This window comes from Mesocricetus auratus, unplaced genomic scaffold, assembly GCF_017639785.1.
Source record: "Mesocricetus auratus isolate SY011 unplaced genomic scaffold, BCM_Maur_2.0 Super-Scaffold_100025, whole genome shotgun sequence".
NCBI classification, from domain to species: domain Eukaryota; kingdom Metazoa; phylum Chordata; class Mammalia; order Rodentia; family Cricetidae; genus Mesocricetus; species Mesocricetus auratus.
Genome location: NW_024429206.1, coordinates 2,805,228 through 2,823,745, shown reverse-complemented (window position 1 = coordinate 2,823,745; position 18,518 = coordinate 2,805,228). Strand labels below are relative to the sequence as shown.

At 51.3% G+C, this 18,518-nt stretch overlaps 1 protein-coding gene across 5 annotated transcripts in view; it reads right to left on the bottom strand.

Moving 5' to 3' along the window:
- Positions 1–18,518, bottom strand: part of Ttc28 (tetratricopeptide repeat domain 28) — a 392,524-nt gene that overhangs the window by 22,310 nt on the left and 351,696 nt on the right. For 3 of the 5 annotated variants that reach the window (XM_021236097.2, XM_021236098.2, XM_021236099.2), the window contains one exon: positions 3,389–3,532. In XM_021236097.2, the coding sequence (XP_021091756.1) occupies positions 3,389–3,532 (144 nt within the window). The remainder of the gene's footprint in view (positions 1–3,388; positions 3,533–18,518) is intronic. The other 2 variants (XM_005085316.4, XM_040731594.1) reach the window with 1 other exon arrangement.

The window sequence follows — 18,518 nt, the reverse complement described above, 5'->3', positions numbered from 1 at the left end:
TTCTAGGGACACAGCAGCACTGGTCCTGGAGGTACAGGCCTCGTTAGCTACTACCCTCGCTTCACTGAAGAAATGTACTTGCAAGTGACAGGGTTGTGTTGGCTTTGCTGTCAGTCACTGACGTGCAGATGACTCTGGAGTGACACTCCATGTCCAGGAACACACGGAGGAGCATCCTCCCCTGACGGTGAGATGTGCACATTCTTCTCTGAAGAGATGATCTCAAGGATGCACAAGGGAGCCTAGCCCAGGGTGGGGCAAGTCATAAACATTCCCACTCTATACTGGCCCAGGAACAGGCATGGTCCCCAGGGAAGCCCCCAGTGGCCGTGTCCCCTTCTCTCATCTTTGCAGATTCTGTATCTCGGGCAGCTGCCCCAGCCCTGTGAGGCTGCTTGCTCTTCCTCTGTAGGGCACTAGGTTTGCATTGTCACGGGGCTCCAGAAGGTGGCACTGGATCACTGTCTTGTCATCTATTCCAGCCAGCTCCACTTGGGCTTAGTGAGAGCTCAGCTCCAGGCAGAGGAGTTTTGGGGCTGTACAGTCTTTATTAGCTGGCTTCTCAGATGATGTCTACTAATCTGCTTTTGGGGAGTATACGGCACAGCAGTCTGCCTTCTGCAAGGAGATGGGGAGTGCTCAACCCAGGATGTATTCTTCATACGCACTGCCGTAGAACAATGGGGAAAGGGGCCACAGGCTGCTTGGTGTGACTCTCCTTCTGGGGAGGGGGGGTGATAAGTGATTGGCAGAGCTGGGACTGTTCTATTAGCTCTAGGCCTTCCTCCAGGCTTGGTTCATGGAAGTGAGCCTGACCTCAGCATGAGCTGCTTCCTCCCCACCATGGATGGAGCTCTTTCAGGCAACTGGCATGGTCTTGCATGTAAGCAGGGCTCCGCCTCCACCCCTCCCCCTCTAGATCTCTAGTGTACCTCTGTAGCATCTCACCTGGCTTACACTGCTTCCCCACTGAGCCCACCACCTTCTGTAGGAACTCGGTGGCATTAGCTGAGGATCATGGATGCCCTCTCTTTGCTGGGGTGGTGGTGGGTGAGCTAATGTTTGCTTCAGTCCTGACACAGAACCCCTCTAATCCCTGGCTTGCTCATCTCTTCCTCCAACCGTCAGAGTTCAGCATGAGTGTGGAGAGTCAGCTAGAGTTTTAAACCCTCTTCAGCTGTCACACTCTTCCACTGCAGTCTGGGTATTGTCACCCCAGGCTCAGGCCTGGGAGGTCGAGGTGGGGCCAGAGCATCAGACAGGAAGCTTGAGGGGCTGCCCGGCTGAGCCTCCTACCTCCTCAGCCTGTTCTCATCTCCTAATACTGGGGGATTAGTGTATATTGAACAAGAAAGTGAATTAAAAAGTAGTAAAGAAAATACTGCTGCTAAAGAGATTATGCATTAAAAACAACCAGCACAGTTGGAGTTAGAGGTAGCTTGTGGGTCTTCTGTTGTTAAGCTTATCACTACCTGATGGGCCTTTTTGCAAGTAACTTCTGACAGCTGTTAATTTCCCACCTGTGTCTCAACATTCCTATGCTGCCTGGAGGGAAGCCAGGAACCCAGAGCAAGTCACCTCCCCGACCTTGTCCAAGCACATGTGGATTGGGTGGTGGCTGCCATCCCAGCACTGTTAAGGACCAGTGTGGGTGCTGAGGGCCAGGTTCCTGGATCCAGCAGTCGCTGAGAACAGCTGCAGGGAGGAGGCATGGACTTGTCTCAGTCAGCAGAGGGAGTGGAAGGTTAGCAAACCTCTGGGTTCTCCTTGAAGTAGACTTTCTGATCCCGATTGGACCTTGCCAAGGGACCTAGTGCAGAGAGACAGCCAAGTTTGCAGGGACACACCTGCCTTTGGGGAGCACATGTTGTCTGAAACTTATAGTATTGAGGACCTATCTCAGAGCCACCCTGGACATAAGCCCTCTTTCCAAAATTGATGGTTGTAGACACATTCCGGTCCCAGGTATCCAGTCCCTAGATGCATCAACTCCTGAACACAGGAGTCCGGTGGGGTTCAGTGATCTCCCTTGGTGGCTCTCACATGAGAGATGGGAGAAAAAGGAAATGAGCTGTACTCTACAATGGCTAGCACCTGAACACAGGCGCACTGCAGAGTGTGGGTCACTTCCAACCCTTCCAGTGTCATCTCCATATTCTCTTAAACCACCCAGACTCACTCTTGCCTGACAAGAAAGCCACTATCTCTGCTATGCTGTTCATGTATCTCAAAGTTGCAAACCAGGTCCTTAATGGCTACATTGAAGGGAGGGGGAGTCTACCCCATGTGAGGACTGGGGAACCCATCTTCTCAGTGTCACACAACTTCAACCCAGCGAGGGCTGGGAGGGACACCTGTGAGGGCAGGCAGAGGCAGCGCCATCTCGGCCATCTAGCCTTTGGCTTTTTCTCAAGGTTGCTGGGCCCTGGGAAGGCAAAGATACTCTTACCACCCTGGTAACACAATAACAGGAAGCCAGACTGCAGCAGACAAGGTAGCAGTGGCCACACAGTAGGACTGCCAAGCAAGGCCACACACCCAGTCTAGTCTCCCTGTAGTCCTGAGGCAGCCCGCAGCCCTTGAAGACAGGAACTCTAAATTCTGACACCACCTCAACCACTAACACCACTACCTCTCCCAACACCAGCAGCAGCGTCAGTACCAGCAACGCCACCACTGCTACACCATACAACCTCTAACACCACGACAACTACAACCACCACTACAGTCAATGCCATCAACTCCACCACGACTCGTACCACGACTACCCCAACACACAATGACCTCTAACACTACCACCACCCCATAACAGCACTGCCATCACCAGTACAACCACCACAACTGCTACCACAGCAGAGACTATCACCACCACTAATAACATTACCACCACCCAAACTGCTACCACCACTACCAGTACCACCGCCGACACCCTTACCACTAACACCACACCCACTCTCACACTAAAAAGTATGGCCAGCCTGAGCCCACGGGTGTGACATTTTCACCGTGACACACCCACTTATAAAGTGAAGGGAACTGGAGTCAGGATGGCTTGCTGTGGACAAGCTCATTTCTGGGCCATTGCTCACTTCTACCCCACTGGTTTCTTGGCTCTTTCCGGCCTCCTGAGTTGCAGACCTGTGAGGAGCTGGCAGAGAAATGAGAGCTGCTCAGCTTCTTCCTGAGGCTGGAGAATCAGCTCAGAGCTGGCGTGGCTGCAGAAGCATCCTGGGCTCCATCGTATCCAAAAAGGATGGTGGAAAGGCTGCCCCCCACCTCTTTGAACTGTTGGTGCCAAGACAAAGGACCAGACTTGCCTCTACAGCTGACATAACACACTGTGATACACGTTGCCGGAAGCACCCACATTTAAGAGCCAGGGCCATACCTGTGCAGGAGGTTATTGTGCCGCACCATCCTCAGGAAGCCCGTGGGGTCTGTTACCGAGTTCAGCTGCTTATTCATCTCCTCCAACTGCTGCTCCATGATGTCTCCAGCCTCACTTTCTGTCTCACTGCTGGCACAGGCCCTGCTGGAAAAAGCCCAGAGAGCCATGAGGAAAGGGACACACTACTGTGGAGGCAGCTTCCAAGTCCAAGGGTTCTCTGCTGCCTTCCACACTGGCTCACATGTGCCTGCCGTCTCCGAGTCCTGACTGTACAGATGGGACAATGTGCGAACAGCGTGTGCCCCAGCATTAGCACATGCCTGGTGGGGCAGCCGTTCTTCCCAGGTGTGGCAGTGGGACACCCCCAGCACAGGTTGTATTCTAGACCATTCTAGAAACATCTGCTAATCACTACACTGTACCAAGCATGGTGCTAGACCCAGAGTACACTGCAGGAGGACATTCCCAGATGAAGAGACAGACTCACGGGTGGTTTTAATGGATGGTACAGGCCCCTCCCTCAGGTGGGGCATGAGGATGTGACTAGTTTTGAATTCATTTGTATCTCCCCTGTGGCAGATTTTAATGGACACCTCATGATATACTCTAAACAGAAATGCCTGTCAGAGCCCTGGTTTATGAATAAATGACTAGGAGTATTTACTGGCCACAGAAGAGTCCACACATCGTCAGACCCAACCTCCCCACCTGTGGTCTCTCACACAAAGATTCATCTCTGCATCCGGAAATGTCAGAGTGAGACCTCGGGGCTCCAGAGTGATCGCTCACTGCTTCCTAGTCAGCCCCTCTGCTGCCATCTCTGAATGACCTTACACACCTTTTAAAACTTCAATTGTTCACATAAGAGAGCAGTCTCCTATTCCTGGCCCCAGCAAACTGAAAAAGCAGAATGAATCCTGCTATTACCCAATCCTGACTGAGATTAAGAAGTGTAAGTTATACTAAGTATACTCATTCATTGGCCAGTAGACCCAAAGGCCAGTCCTAGACCAGACATTAATCTAAGTAGAGATGTAATCTAAGTAGAGATGTCAAAGCAGGAAAAGCATGAGTTCAAGCCTTGTTTGGACCTGCTAAGACCCTAAGTAAAAGCTGGCAGGTGGATCTCAGAGTTTGATGCCAGCCTGTTCTACAGAGTGGGTTCCAGGACAGCCAGAGCTGTTACACAGAGAAACCCTGCCCCCCCCACAGACCCTATGTTGCAACTGGCGTGGGCCACCAGACCCTGTGCCCTGGAGGAGCTCAGAGGAGGTGCTGCGTGGTTATGGTAACTTGTGCACATGGAGAGTAAATCATAACACAGTGAACGCTCTGTAGGAACAGCTAGGGTGGGAGCGAGACGGGAGCATGCCAGCAAGCATGCAGGGATGTGCCACGGTGCTGTGCAGAAGGCCTTCAGCGCTGCTAGGCTGGTTTTGGTCGCCCTTCTGATGGCTGCAATGGGAGGCAGCAGGGCCATCAAGAGCAGCTGGTGTTGCAGGCAGAGCTAGTTACAGCTTAGTAGGGACATTATCAAGACCCCAGGATGGGTGAGGCCAGGAGCTAGCAGGAGCAGTGGAAGGGAGGCACCCTGGTCAGCTATGTCCTGGGCGCCAAGACCAGCCTCTTTCCCCTGTAGTGCTTACTCTCTGGTCTAGCAAGTTCTGGCCCTACTTATCAATGCCCTTGAGCACCACAATTTTACTTACACAATTTTGTGAGTCTCTTTGCCTAAGGATTCTAGCTTGAGTTTCTTGCCCTAGCCTTCTCTACTCCTGGGCTTAGATGGTGAGGACTCTGTTCTTGCTGCCTATTGTGGGGCTAGCAGAGGTCGATGTTTGGATCACCAAGCAATGGAGGACAAAGGGCAAAGGTCACAGCATAAACTGTCACCCTGGTGAGGACTGGAAGGGTGGGAGAGAGCAATGCAGAGTCAACAGCAGCCTCTCCAAGGTGCCCGCTTATCCTACTCCAGCTCTGCCAGAGCCCAGTCCACTATTCTGGCAAACATAAATCATACAGGCCAGGGGTGGGCTCCGAGATGCTCATTGTGGCGATCCCCTAAGAGACAGCCATGAGTCAGTGCTGTGGAGCTGTGCCAGAGTTCATCCTGCTCTAGAGACAGACAGGTTGGCAGGAGGGTCCAGGAAGGATTACCACTTGCAAGCATGACCTCCTGGTCCCTATAAGCACATGTTTACCAGGTGGGCAGGAGTTCTGCACAGGCATGTACCCCTCACTAACTTATTCTCATTGCCTGACTCAGAGATTCTCTTGTACCAATGAGCAGTCACTTACTGGGAAGTCCTGAGCTGGAGGTGACAGCAAGGAGCCACCTTCAGCTCCTGTATGCAGAGCAGAGACCTACATGTTGAGCCCCCTGGTCTTGGAAGGATGGTTCCCTCAAATAAAAGATCTTCCTACTGAGGGAGTCCCTCTGCTACCCCACACATGTTCAGTGCCTGCCTACTTTTGGGGCCAAGTGCCTTGCACATTTCCTGGGATGCTCACAGTCCTGCCAACAGCAGAGAAATCATGTCCCCAGAAGCCACTCAGTAGAGTACAAGGAACGGAAGAAGTTGGACAGCAGGGGTGTTCTCCGGGACAACAGTCCAGCCCCTCTGCTCTTTCATGGTTAGTCTTGGCAGAGCTTTAAGAGGGGGAGAGCCTGACTTGCATGGGCTTATCTCAGCAGAACCCCATGCTGGAGAGGACAGAAGAGGCAGTGACGTTGATCCCTGATCATAAAGATGTCCCTTTTAGCACCCACATTCAGGGACGTCCGGTTGTGGCTTCCTGAGGCTGGCTCTAGACTCTGTGTAAACACAGAGCCACAGAAGGTGGCTATCCTGCTCTGGAGCGTGAATTGCAGTTGCTAAAGGAAACAGTTGAGCAGTGATGGATAACCCTGCCAGTGTAAGCCCCGCTTTCCTCTTATGTGGCAAGGCTGAGCTGCAGTACATTGAGTCTTGCCCCTTAACCTCACTATAAAATTCCTCTTCTGTTTAAGCTTTGGAGAGGACTGGTGTGGGGTGAGGAAGTGTCCCCAGAGACCTGTGTGGCTTTGGTACACCAAGCTGGGAATACCACACCCAGTAGTTCTGATACCATTGAGACGATTCAAGAGAGAAAGTGCATGAGTGTTCACAGGATCAGATACAGGAGTCCCCGATACAGGATGCTCTCCTCAGCAAACGTCATATCTCAGACCTGTGCATGGGCACAGTAGGCATAGGCTCTGATGTCAAATCGCTCGCTCAAACCCTCTTTGTTCACAGCCTGGCTCTCAGGAACCTGGTTACTAATTCACACCCCCTCCCCAGATCTTCTGGGAAAGACTTCTGCTTCATGTCACTCTAAAATGGCTGCTCTGTATCCTCTCAAGGCCAAAACACGTACCTTTGTGTCATCTCTAGAACAAACCTGGTTGTGTGAAGGTAAATAAAGGATTACCCCCTCTCTCTCTCCCTCCCTGCCTCCACACATCTCTCTCCACCCACCCTTGTCCACACACAATCAATACATTCTGACTGGTCCTTAAACTGATAATAAAAATGATCTTCCAAAATGGTTTTTAAAGAAAGTCAGTTAGCCGGGCAGTGGTGGCGCACGCCTTTAATCCTAGCACTTGGGAGGTAGAGACAGGCATATCTCTGTGAGTTCGAGACCAACTTTGTCTACAAGAGTTAGTTCCAGGACAACTCCAAATCCAACAGAGAAACCCGGCCCCAAAAAACCAGAAAAAAAAAAGTCATTTGAACCCTGGAGCTCAGGATCGATCTCGTCTCGTCTGTACTCAGGTTCCGAGAGGAGGGGCTCACAGTGTTATCCCCTTTTTCTACTTATGGGGAATACAGTGGTCACAACCAGCTGTCAGGGACACCGAAAGCTGTAATTGGGCTGAAGCCTCATTTCTCGGTGTCTTAAGTCTTTGCTGGGAGCGTGGTGACAACGGCATTCTCCCTGATACATGGCTTTTGCATCCTCTGAGTTGATGTTGGTAGAGCCCACTGTAATCCCTGTGAATGCTGTTGGAATGGGAAGTCTGGGAGGGTGAGGTATATCCCATCCTTCTAGATACTTTCCCGGGAGCCTCTTCCTTGCAAGTGAGCTAGGTTAATCACAGGGAATGGACAGTGTGGGCACAGCGCTTGCGTGGGAATAGATTAGACAGGTGGGAAGTGCCCTGAAGGGACATTTTCTTTCCACTCTGGTCACTCCTGTGAGGGCTGTGAAGGAATCTGATGCACACGCACATCTGCTGCTCCACTCAGGGACGCGCGTGAGGGTCTGCGACAGAAGGCATACTGTGATCATGACAGTTGTTCCTGTGTTGTCACTGAGTCCCTCCTGGAGTTCTTATCTCTTTCAGTAGTACTTGCATCCCTGGTGAAAATGCTGATAGTCAGAAAAACAGTGCAGTCACCTACTCTGCTCCACTTACTTTCCTCTGTTCCTGTGGTAACCATTTAAAACTGACTGCAGATGTGGGCAAGGCAAGACACTGAGGCCCTCCCCCACTCCTGCAGAGCAGGCCCTGATACTCTGGGCAGCTCACAGCCCACACAAGAGGGGTGCGTGCGCATGCCGTGAGTGCACACACACACACACCGTTTACTCAGAAAACAAAATACCAGCGTGGAAAGACATGATGCTGGGCTTCTCCCCTATAGGTGAATGCAGGAAAAGGCTTTGAGTGCTGTCCTGGACTTTGGTCCCTGTTAGGGGAGTCGGCGTGGCCAGAGGAGGGCATAAAGGCACAATAGAGATGACTGGATGAGCGCTGCCACTGCCCCACCCTCTGGGACCCTACAGAGGCCTCCCAGTCCACCCACCTCTGCTTACTAGGAGCCAGGCCAGCGAGGGAAGCCACCCAGTTGGGTGACGGCATGTGCAGTGCAAGTGCGTGTTGTGCTCAGAACCAAGTTAGCAGTGAAGTCACATGATGCGACACAGGTGCGTCAGATTTGCTGTGTGTTTGGTTTTGAATTAACTTCTGTTGCTGCTCACTGAGAAACCCTTTCCTGTTGCCAGTCCCCTCCCAGCTGAGCCTTCGCTTCAGTCACGTGACCCCTCCTTACTGTAGAGCCGGCCTAGTTTCCAGATGTTACCACCACTGTTGCCTGGGAGGAGCCTGTTCTGCCTAAGCAGTGAACTCTCCACTCCACAGCCAGATTTGTTCTAGAGCACTGCTCATCAGCCCCGGGTCCTGCTCACAGAGATCACGGATGAGCCAGTGAGCTCTTGAGGGGAGTTCTCAACAGTGCTGCCTTGGCTGAACGGCTAGGTGTGGAGGGCAGGGCTCCGGGTCATTCCACTCTGGAAGCTGGGTGGCTACATAGATTCTGAAGGGTCTCCTAGATGTCACTACCTGTGACTGGGATATACACACTGCCCAGCATTGTGGGATCAAAACAGCTGTGAAAGCTCTATCATCCAGGAGGTCTTCACATCAGCCACGGGAAAATAAAATTCTGCTGGCTTCACAGCAATTCCAGGATCCCTTTCTTCCAGCTCCTCAGTAGAACCTGGACTTCCTGTGAGGCAACTCTCTAGAAAGTGACATTCACTTGCTTTTACAGGGTTGGCTTGGAGTCAGGTTTCTGGAATCATGGACAATGACTCCACTCATGGATGCTGCCATGAATGTCTCAGGTCCAGGGCACTGGCTTTTCCTTTCTCCACTTTGGTTGGAGATGGTAAGGGTTTGTGATAGCCCCACACCACATCACAGTGGATAGGGAAGGCGGGTGTGCATTAGTGAGCATGGTGGAACCATCAGGCACCCTTCCAGGTTAGCAGCCCCGGGCCTTATAGACCATAAGCTCCAACTCCCAGTTCAAAGGAATTGTGAGCAGCTGGTCACAGCAACTGAGCTCGCTGCTAACTGTCCAGACCCTCCTTGCATGCTGTGGCAAAAGCCAAGGAGAAGGCCTTACCCTCCTTACCATGGGTAGCCTGCTCCACTGGAAATAATGGCAGAGCACCCAAAGAGTGGTAAAGCTTCTAGACCCGTGCCTTCCTACACCACCCTCCACCCTCAGAGGCACAGGTGTTGACCTGGGATCACCCAGGTTAGAAGCTCCAAGCTCACCAGGCACCTGCCCCGTCTCTTGGGCTCTCAGCACCACCAGGCCCCTCACACCATTCACTAACACATGAATTCCCCTTCATTTGATTCTGACCTGCAAAGCACAGAACACTAACTGGGACGGCCTTCTGAGTCCCCGTGCCCCCGCTCACTAAGCGTCAAGCAGGCCTCAGGAGGAGTAGATATGCGGTAGCTTCTAGGTGCTGTGTAGGGGTTTATACGTGGGTGTGGTACTGGGGGCTGTTCCAGGCCTTTCGTCCTGAAATTGCACTGAGGAAAGTTCAGTAAAATGCTGAATGACTTCTGACTAGTGAGAAAGAGATGCTTGGGCAAGGAGGGGGTCACGGACAATCGCATACTGTGACCACTCACAACGGGAGCCCCACGGCTCGGTGCAGCAGCACACTGGGCGAGGCCCTCAGAACTGCTCTAAACACCACCTTTTGTGTCCCGGCCAAATGCCACCCTAATGTATCAGATGCTTTGTTTAGGATTCTCTAAATCTAAGCAAACAGCCCACCTTTAAACTTTCTGTACAAGATAATGCCACCAAGAGCCACCTGAAAATGAGACCACTTAACAGAGGTGCCCAATTCTGGGCAACTACTGGGAGGGGGCATTTGTATGGAAGATACAGCCTCTAAAGAAGTCATGGTAACCTCTGGGTCACTGGCCAGTCCCTAGGACTTCCTTAGAATGGTGAGTAGGATACCCACGCAGGGAAGTAGGAGTCTGGGGACAATGTGGTCTTGTACTCCTCCTTGGGAGCGATCTGGAAAAGCTGCCACACCCTGGTGCCCAGGATGGAGCCCGAGCTTTGAGTAAGTACAGTTTCCTGTCTGCACTGCCTACTTCCTGAAGGCTGAAGCAGCCAGGGCAATGCAGAGAGTTAGCTTGGGCGGGGGAAGGGGAGGGGTATGCTCCCCTCTCTCCCTCTAATTGGATTTTCTGAAAGGACCTGCTCCCTTTCCCTGCTCCAGATGCTGGGGAGCAGTCCTGCACAAAAGCTGCTGGCTGGTGCCCTTCTCTCTCTCTCTCTGTCACATTAACCCAGTGGGGGGTTTAATAGCCCAAGATTTTGAGAAGCTGTTGTCAAGTCCTGAAAGCCCCCAAATGCAGCTTAAATGGTTATTAGCTGGCAGGAAACATCCCCTGCATTCTAACACTGCCATTTAAATAACAATAATAAAGAAAATAATAACAATAAGTGTAAACGCCTTGCCTGCACAGCCATGATTACACCTACCACCCACAGTCCACAGGGCCTGTGGATTTAGGATTTACTTAGGGCCTGAGTATGGCTTTTGGTTTGGTGGACACACCTGATTCTATCACCAGCCAGCAGATGTCGCCCAAGTCATCTATCAGGTATACTGGGAGCCTCCATGGATATTCCTTTAAACAGTGCTACACACACACACACACACACACACACACACACACACACACCCCACCACCACCACCACCAACAACAACAACAACAATCCACTTACAAAGAGCCAAGGGGCTCCTTGCTCTATTAAGAGCCACAAAATGTATGTATTTGCCAAATGGAAAGCTGCAGAGTTAATTGGGAAAGAGATGGAGTTTGCATTCCTCAGCTCCCTTGGGGGTTTTGAAATTAATAAATATTTGTGAAGCCTTTGGTAAGTATTGAGGTACCATAGATGCGCTGCATAAAGCAAGCTTCTACCCGCGTTGAGACATCCACAGGGCTCCTGCATGGGATCCAAAGGAAATGAACAGGGGCAGTGTGACAGTCAGTGCCACTGCTATTGTGGGCTGGGTCCTTCCCCTCAATTACTGCCTTCCTCACAGGGACCAGGAAGGCACATCTTTCCATTATACCCAGGGAGTGGAAGAGCCCCAGTTAAATTGGCGTCATTCCCTACCCTTCTCAATGGTCACACTGTTTTCTGCACTATTGTACAGCCAACAAATGCACAGTTGTACAGCAAATGTATCTTTGTCTTACGCCAGGGACTCCCTAAAGGAAGTGTTCTCTCACAAACAAGGCTGCTGCCCTCAGGATAATTAATGAAGTGCAAATCGTGTAGCAATACAAGAAAACGATGACGTGGTTCTGAGTGTCTAAAATTACAGAGTAGTGTTTAACCTCCTTATGTCTATTGGATACTTTGTTAATGCCCATAGATGTGGACACACTAGTAAATGGTGCCTGCAGCAGCAGTGGCTGCCCTGTGGCTTTATTCATCCTTCTGGGGAGAAGCAGAATTGCAACATCTTCCCCAGTACAACAGGTTTCTATGGTTACACAAGACATAAATATATTATATATCCTGTGTCACGTGAAAGGCCCAGCCAGGCACTGCGTGCAGAAGACCCCCAGGGGGGTGCCACTCATGTGGATGGCTCTCTGCAGCCAGCTAAGTATTTGTTTCTGGGCTTACAGCAGGAGAGGCAAGGGACCTGCTGGAGAGGCTGTCTGCAGTGCTGCTCACACTACAGTGCTCACAGATGCATCTGATGCAGCCATACTGCGAGCCAGCTCCTGCTTTGTGGGGCTTGAAAAGTGGTCTCTGGTGAGCCCCAAAGGGCAGAAGCCACATGTGCCATCCCTATTAGAAACTGGGTGGCCTGGACCCTCTTGTTGGTTCTGTCTGCGTGAATTCCTGTGGATCCAAATTATTCTCCTAGGACTCTGAATTTTGTTGTTGTTTTCATGCTTAAAGAAGCATAATTGGGTTAAGAACCAAATAAGGTAGTTTCCATTTGGATGGGACAGGGTAGGGGACTTTACATCCAGAAGTTACTATTGCACTGAGAGAGACAAGTTTCTATCATTCCGAAACTGGGGGCAGGATGTTGGAAAATTAGTGCAAAGAGCAAGGGCAGAAACAGCTTGGATTTCTGCAGTTATTTTTGTCATATGAATTGTAGCCACCTGTGTAGTCATTCCATCCTTTCCTGCCCACCCATGGGTCATGCATCGCTGCCCCACCACCACTCTTTCTGGACCTGTGGTGCAGGGCGGTGGCTGGTCATAGGGCAGTTGAGATCTTGCCTCTCTTCTCCCTCTCTTCTTTTGCTCTCCCTCCCCCAAGATGGACTCTGTCACTCAGGCTTGCCTCAGCCTTCTGAAGCTTTGCCACAGCCCCCCTTTTCAGGATTAGAGAGAAGGGGGGATGGGTCGACAATGTGTAGGAAAGAAGGGAGCAAAGTCCTCTGGAAAGCCATGCTTTCCCTGAGGAGCTGCACACTGGTGTCCATCAGCAGGGGGTCTAGCCTGCTGCAGGACGCACTTTCAGGCTTGAGGCACTCGCTAAGGATCCCTCTGTTAAGCGTGGACACTCTGGTGTGCAGAGGTCAGAGGCTGGCAGGAGCACATCTCTGATACCCAGTGAACTAGAGATCTGAGCTACTATAGATTCTCAGTGAGATGAGGCCTCCCAGTGAGCCTGGATTGACTTGAAGATATGCAAGTGTCAGGCTGAGGCTGTGCCAAAGGTTCCCCCTGGGTCTGAGGCCATCTCAGCTGGCTGCTATGTATGCCACACACATGATGCAAAGCCAGCGTTTCTGGGTTGCAGTGGAGAGCGCCAAGCGTGGCATTTGGATTTGATTTTAGTATTTGAGTCACAGCCCAGATGAAAGAACAGAGGGGTGAGGATCAGATCAAGGGTAAGGCGGGGTTTGACAAAGGATGGGATGGGGACTGGGAATGGCTTCCGGCCTGCCATTCTGTCCCTTTACGCCATGTGATAACCCTGATGTACAGCCAGCATCTCGGTGGGCTCCCCACCGGCACCGGCACTCCAGTCGCTAGTTATGTCATTCTATACCGCTAGATTGCCGGGCCCTCTCTTTAGACAGCCCACACCTCTCCCCACCAGTAACAGTTCTCTGGGTGCCTCCTCCATAGAGGGAGGTTCCCTTGCTAATCCCGAGCAGCTTTGAGCATTCAGTCTCCTACTGAATGGCCAACACTTTGGGGTTTAATTACACGAAATCTCAGATCCCTTCCAGCTCTCAGATGGAACCCACAGTGTACAAAAATAGCTGGAAGAGCCCACAATACAGAGCGCTTCCCTATCTTTGAATCCAGTGTGCTTCTGTGGCCGCATCTTGCGGCAGAGTTGGGCCAGGCTCCTGCTGGTGCATGTTTGTGGAGACGAGCGCACTGCTGCGCAGAGCCAAAGTAGGCCACAGAGCAGCGATTCAGCCACACGCAGCACAGGCTCACTGAATGAAAAGGCAGGAAGAGCTGGCGATGCCCACCCACTGGCCCCTTCATCAGATACATACAACACAGAATAGGCACACAGCCTCTGCTCCGGGCCCAGCTGTCTAGGGGGACGGTGGGAGGCAGCAGTGGAGGGATTCTTAGCGGCGTGGTTAGAAGAGGGAAGATGTGCAGACTAAGAACAGGAACACCTCTAAAGGAAGGACATGGACATGCAGACAGGGACCACAAGAGGTACATGCCAAGAAGGCAAGCTTAGCAGGATCCCAAGGGTCAGGTGGGTAGAAAGGGCAGGAAGGTCAACCCTGATGGGCACAGCACATACCTTAGGTCCTAGAATGACCCAGGCTTATGGTTCCTGACCGCACTACGACGTGAGGATGGTGGTCCTCACTGGTGAATGACAACCAGACATCGATGGACAACTTGCTCCAGACAACACAGCTAGAAACTAGTGGCCCTAACATGTGACTCTGTCTCATACTTTTTCCATAGCCACTCCCTCTCAGGTGTCCTCCCTCTCATTGTCATCAGTTGTCTGTGGGAGGCTCAACTATCAGACTATCTACTTGGCATGGTCTGTCTCACCGGGTCCTATGGACCTTACTTTTGCCTCCTGGCAGCTATTCCCAGCATGCACTGCGCATCACTTGCTTGATGCTCTCCCCTGAAATATGCGTATGTGCAACATTGTCTTACATCAATCATCCGCTTTTCTTGTTTTCAGCTACATGTTACAGATACTCAGCTATTTGTGTATAGATACCGTACAATCCGGTGGCTTCTGTCGCACTTGTAGACATGCACTTCATGTCTCCCTCTAAAGCCCAGGCTGGCCTTGAACTGAGGTACAAATACCAAGTCGAAAAGCAGATCGGTAAGGAGAGGATTCATTTGGCTTACGCTTCCAAATCACCGTCCATCATTGAGGGAATTCAGGGCAGGAAGCATGGGGGCTGCTGCTCACTGGCTCATGCTGTTAGCTGTCTCCTACAGCCCAGGTCCACCTACATAGGGATGGCACTGCCCGTGGGGGTGGGGCTCCCTCTTATCACGTGGTTCAAGTTTTCGCCTCCAAACGGTGCTTCTATTTTCATGACAGATATAAAATCTAGACTCTGCATATGAGAGAAGACATCATTTGCCTTTCTATTTCTGGCTTATTTCACGCAACATGATGATCTCCAGTTCCATTCATTTCCCCTAAAATGGCATAATTTCATTCTTTACGGCTTAATAAAACAGCATTGTACACATATGCTCTGTGTCCTTTATCTATTTGTCTGCTGATGGACAGCTAGGCCAGTTCTGCGTCTTGGCTATTGTGAACAGGGCCACAGTGAACATAGGTATGCAGGCATCTTTATGGAAGACACATTTTGATTTCTTTAAGATGAACCCAGGAGTATACACTGCTTTCTTTTTATAGTTTCCAAAAATTTTATAATGAAAAATTAAAGATAGAGGAAAGCTTAAAAGATTTCTACGGTGAATGCTGGTATGCCTCCTGGCTTGGTCCTGGCATTCCTAATGCTTGCTGCATATCTACTCTGCTCTCTTAATTTCCTATCTGGGTGCAGTTTAAATGACACACAGTGAATTACAGTGAAGTGCTTTCAGATACTTCACAAGGCATATTATTAGCTGGGAAACAGTACTTAGGCATTTTAACATAAAATATGTATAAAAACTACACAAAATAAACTTCACAAATCTTAACAGAAACATTGAGTTTATGCTAAAACTCATTGTGCTAAAAAACCCTGTAAAGAAATAGAAAATTAAAAAAGAGAAAGTAGAATGTTCCTTCATGACCACCCGCCACCTGTACCCCCCCACACACACACATGTGAGAGCTGACTCTGCCCTGCCTTTTCCCTACAGAGATGACTGAAGCTGCTCCAGGAGGTATGATCATAGCTGCGTAGCATCAGCCCTTCCATGTGGCTTGCTCTCCCTCAGCACAGGCTTTGTGGGCCTCCTGTGTGATGCTCACAGTTAGTTCACAGTCTTCACTGCAGAGGGCCACGGCATGGAGAGAAGCATGGGGCTTATGGCACACTGCAGCGTCAGGCACGCAACTGTTGTCCTTGAAGAAGCCCCTGTCATCAGAGGCTTTCCTTTCTCCTGGGCACATGGGTCACAGTGGAGTGACATGTCACATGAGGGTCACAATGGGATGGCATGTCACAGTGAGGGTCACAGTGGGATAGCATGTCACAGTGAGGGTCACAGTGGAACATGTCACATGAGGGTCACAGTGGAATGACATGTCACAGTGAGGGTCACAGTGGAGTGACATGTCACAGTGAGGGTCACAGTGGAGTGACATGTCACATGAGGGTCACAGAGGAGTGACATGTCACAGTGAGGGTCACAGAGAAGTGACATGTCACAGTGAGGGTCACAGTGGAGTGACATGTCACAGTGAGGGTCACAGTGGAGTGACATGTCACAGTGAGGGTCACAGTGGAATGACATGTCACAGTGAGGGTCACAGTGGAATGGCATGTCACATGAGGGTCACAGTGGAGCGACATGTCACATGAGGGTCACAGTGGAGTGACATGTCACAGTGAGGGTCACAGTGGAGTGACATGTCACAGTGAGGGTCACAGTGGAGTGACATGTCACAGTGAGGTCACAGTGGGACATGTCACATGAGGGTCACAGTGGAGTGACATGTCACATGAGGGTCACAGTGGGACATGTCACATGAGGGTCACAGTGGAATGACATGTCACAGTGAGGGTCACAGTGGAATGGCATGTCACATGAGGGTCACAGTGGAGCGACATGTCACATGAGGGTCACAGTGGAGTGACATGTCACAGTGAGGGTCACAGTGGAGTGACATGTCACAGTGAGGGTCACAGTGGAATGGCATGTCACAGTGAGGGTCACAGTGGAGTGACATGTCACATGAGGGTCACAGTGGAGTGACATGTCACAGTGAGGTCACAGTGGGACATGTCACATGAGGGTCACAGTGGAGTGACATGTCACATGAGGGTCACAGAGGAGTGACATGTCACAGTGAGGGTCACAGTGGAGTGACATGTCACAGTGAGGGTCACAGAGGAGTGACATGTCACAGTGAGGGTCACAGTGGAGTGACATGTCACAGGGAGGGTCACAGTGGAATGGCATGTCACAGTGAGGGTCACAGTGGAGTGACATGTCACAGTGAGGGTCACAGTGGAATGGCATGTCACAGTGAGGGTCACAGTGGAGTGACATGTCACAGTGAGGGTCACAGTGGAGTGACATGTCACAGTGAGGGTCACAGAGGAGTGACATGTCACAGTGAGGGTCACAGTGGAATGACATGTCACAGGGAGGGTCACAGTGGAGTGACATGTCACATGAGGGTCACAGTGGAGTGACATGTCACAGTGAGGGTCACAGTGGAGTGACATGTCACATGAGGGTCATGGAGGAGTGACATGTCACAGTGAGGGTCACAGTGGAGTGACATGTCACATGAGGGTCACAGAGGAGTGACATGTCACAGTGAGGGTCACAGTGGAATGGCATGTCACAGTGAGGGTCACAGTGGAATGGCATGTCACAGTGAGGTCACAGAGGAATGACATGTCACAGTGAGGTCACAGAGGAATGACATGTCACATGAGGGTCACAGTGGAGTGACATATCACAGTGAGGTCACAGTGGAATGGCATGTCTCATGAGGGTCACAGTGGAATGGCATGTCACAGTGAGGTCACAGAGGAATGACATGTCACAGTGAGGTCACAGAGGGATGACATGTCACATGAGGGTCACAGTGGAGTGACATGTCACAGTGAGGGTCACAGTGAGGTCACAGTGGAATGGCATGCTCACAGTGAGAGAACTGGCTTCATTGCCCTGCTGGAGGCTTCCCAGGGTGATTACAGGGCTACAGCCACCAACACCACACAAACCTGCTCCTCCCTCTATCCCCCCCCCACCCGGCATCCATGATACCATTTTATCCCTAATAGTAGTTCCTTATGGTCTAAGTCACACTTCTTAAATGACTGGGCGCCCTGGGCAACTGACCAAACTGTGCTGAGCCTCAGCTGGATGTTCTGGAAGCGTGCACGCATGCACCACCTTGGGGTGCAGCCACACCAAATAGGTTCGGGTACTGAGTCTAGAGAGAAGGCGGCAGCTTCAAAAGGGTCATTTGTCTCTTTTAGCCAGCAAGAAGAAAAGATAGGTCTCAGTGGAGAGGAAGGAGCCCAACAGGCGCATTAGCTGGCCACGCATGCCTCACCCAGCCAGCGAGCCCCAAATGGCTGCTCCTAACTGGGGTATAGGGCGATCAGTGTGGGGGCCTCTACTGCAGGCCAAGCGAGAGGGCTGGCCCCACACTTCTTTCCCTCTGCAGCACTTCCAACAGCATCCTAGGTTTTCTAAAGGCAGTCACTCAAGGCCACTGTGGCCTCAAGTCACCATTCACTGTAAACATTTTTATTTCTAGGGCTGAAAACTCAACAGTGAACCAAAGCAGGAAGAAGCAGGCAAACAGAAAAACACAAAGGAAAACATTGCACAATAGCCACGCTGGTTTGAAACTCGGCACTCTGAGCACAAGCACCCATTCTCAGTTCACCCCACCTGGAGCCGCCTTTGGAAATGGTGACTTCTCTGATCTGTAGCGAGGGCCATTCAAGCATGGCTCGGAGCCTTCCCAGCCTCAGCGTCACCTCACTGTGAACACACGGTGCTGCTGTGGGCCGGGGCAGGCACAGACTGGGGCAGGGGCTCCTGAGTGACTGTGTTCCAAGCGGGCTTCCCAGTCCTACAGCACACAGACATCGCTAATCTAACCCTTAGAGTAAGCAGCA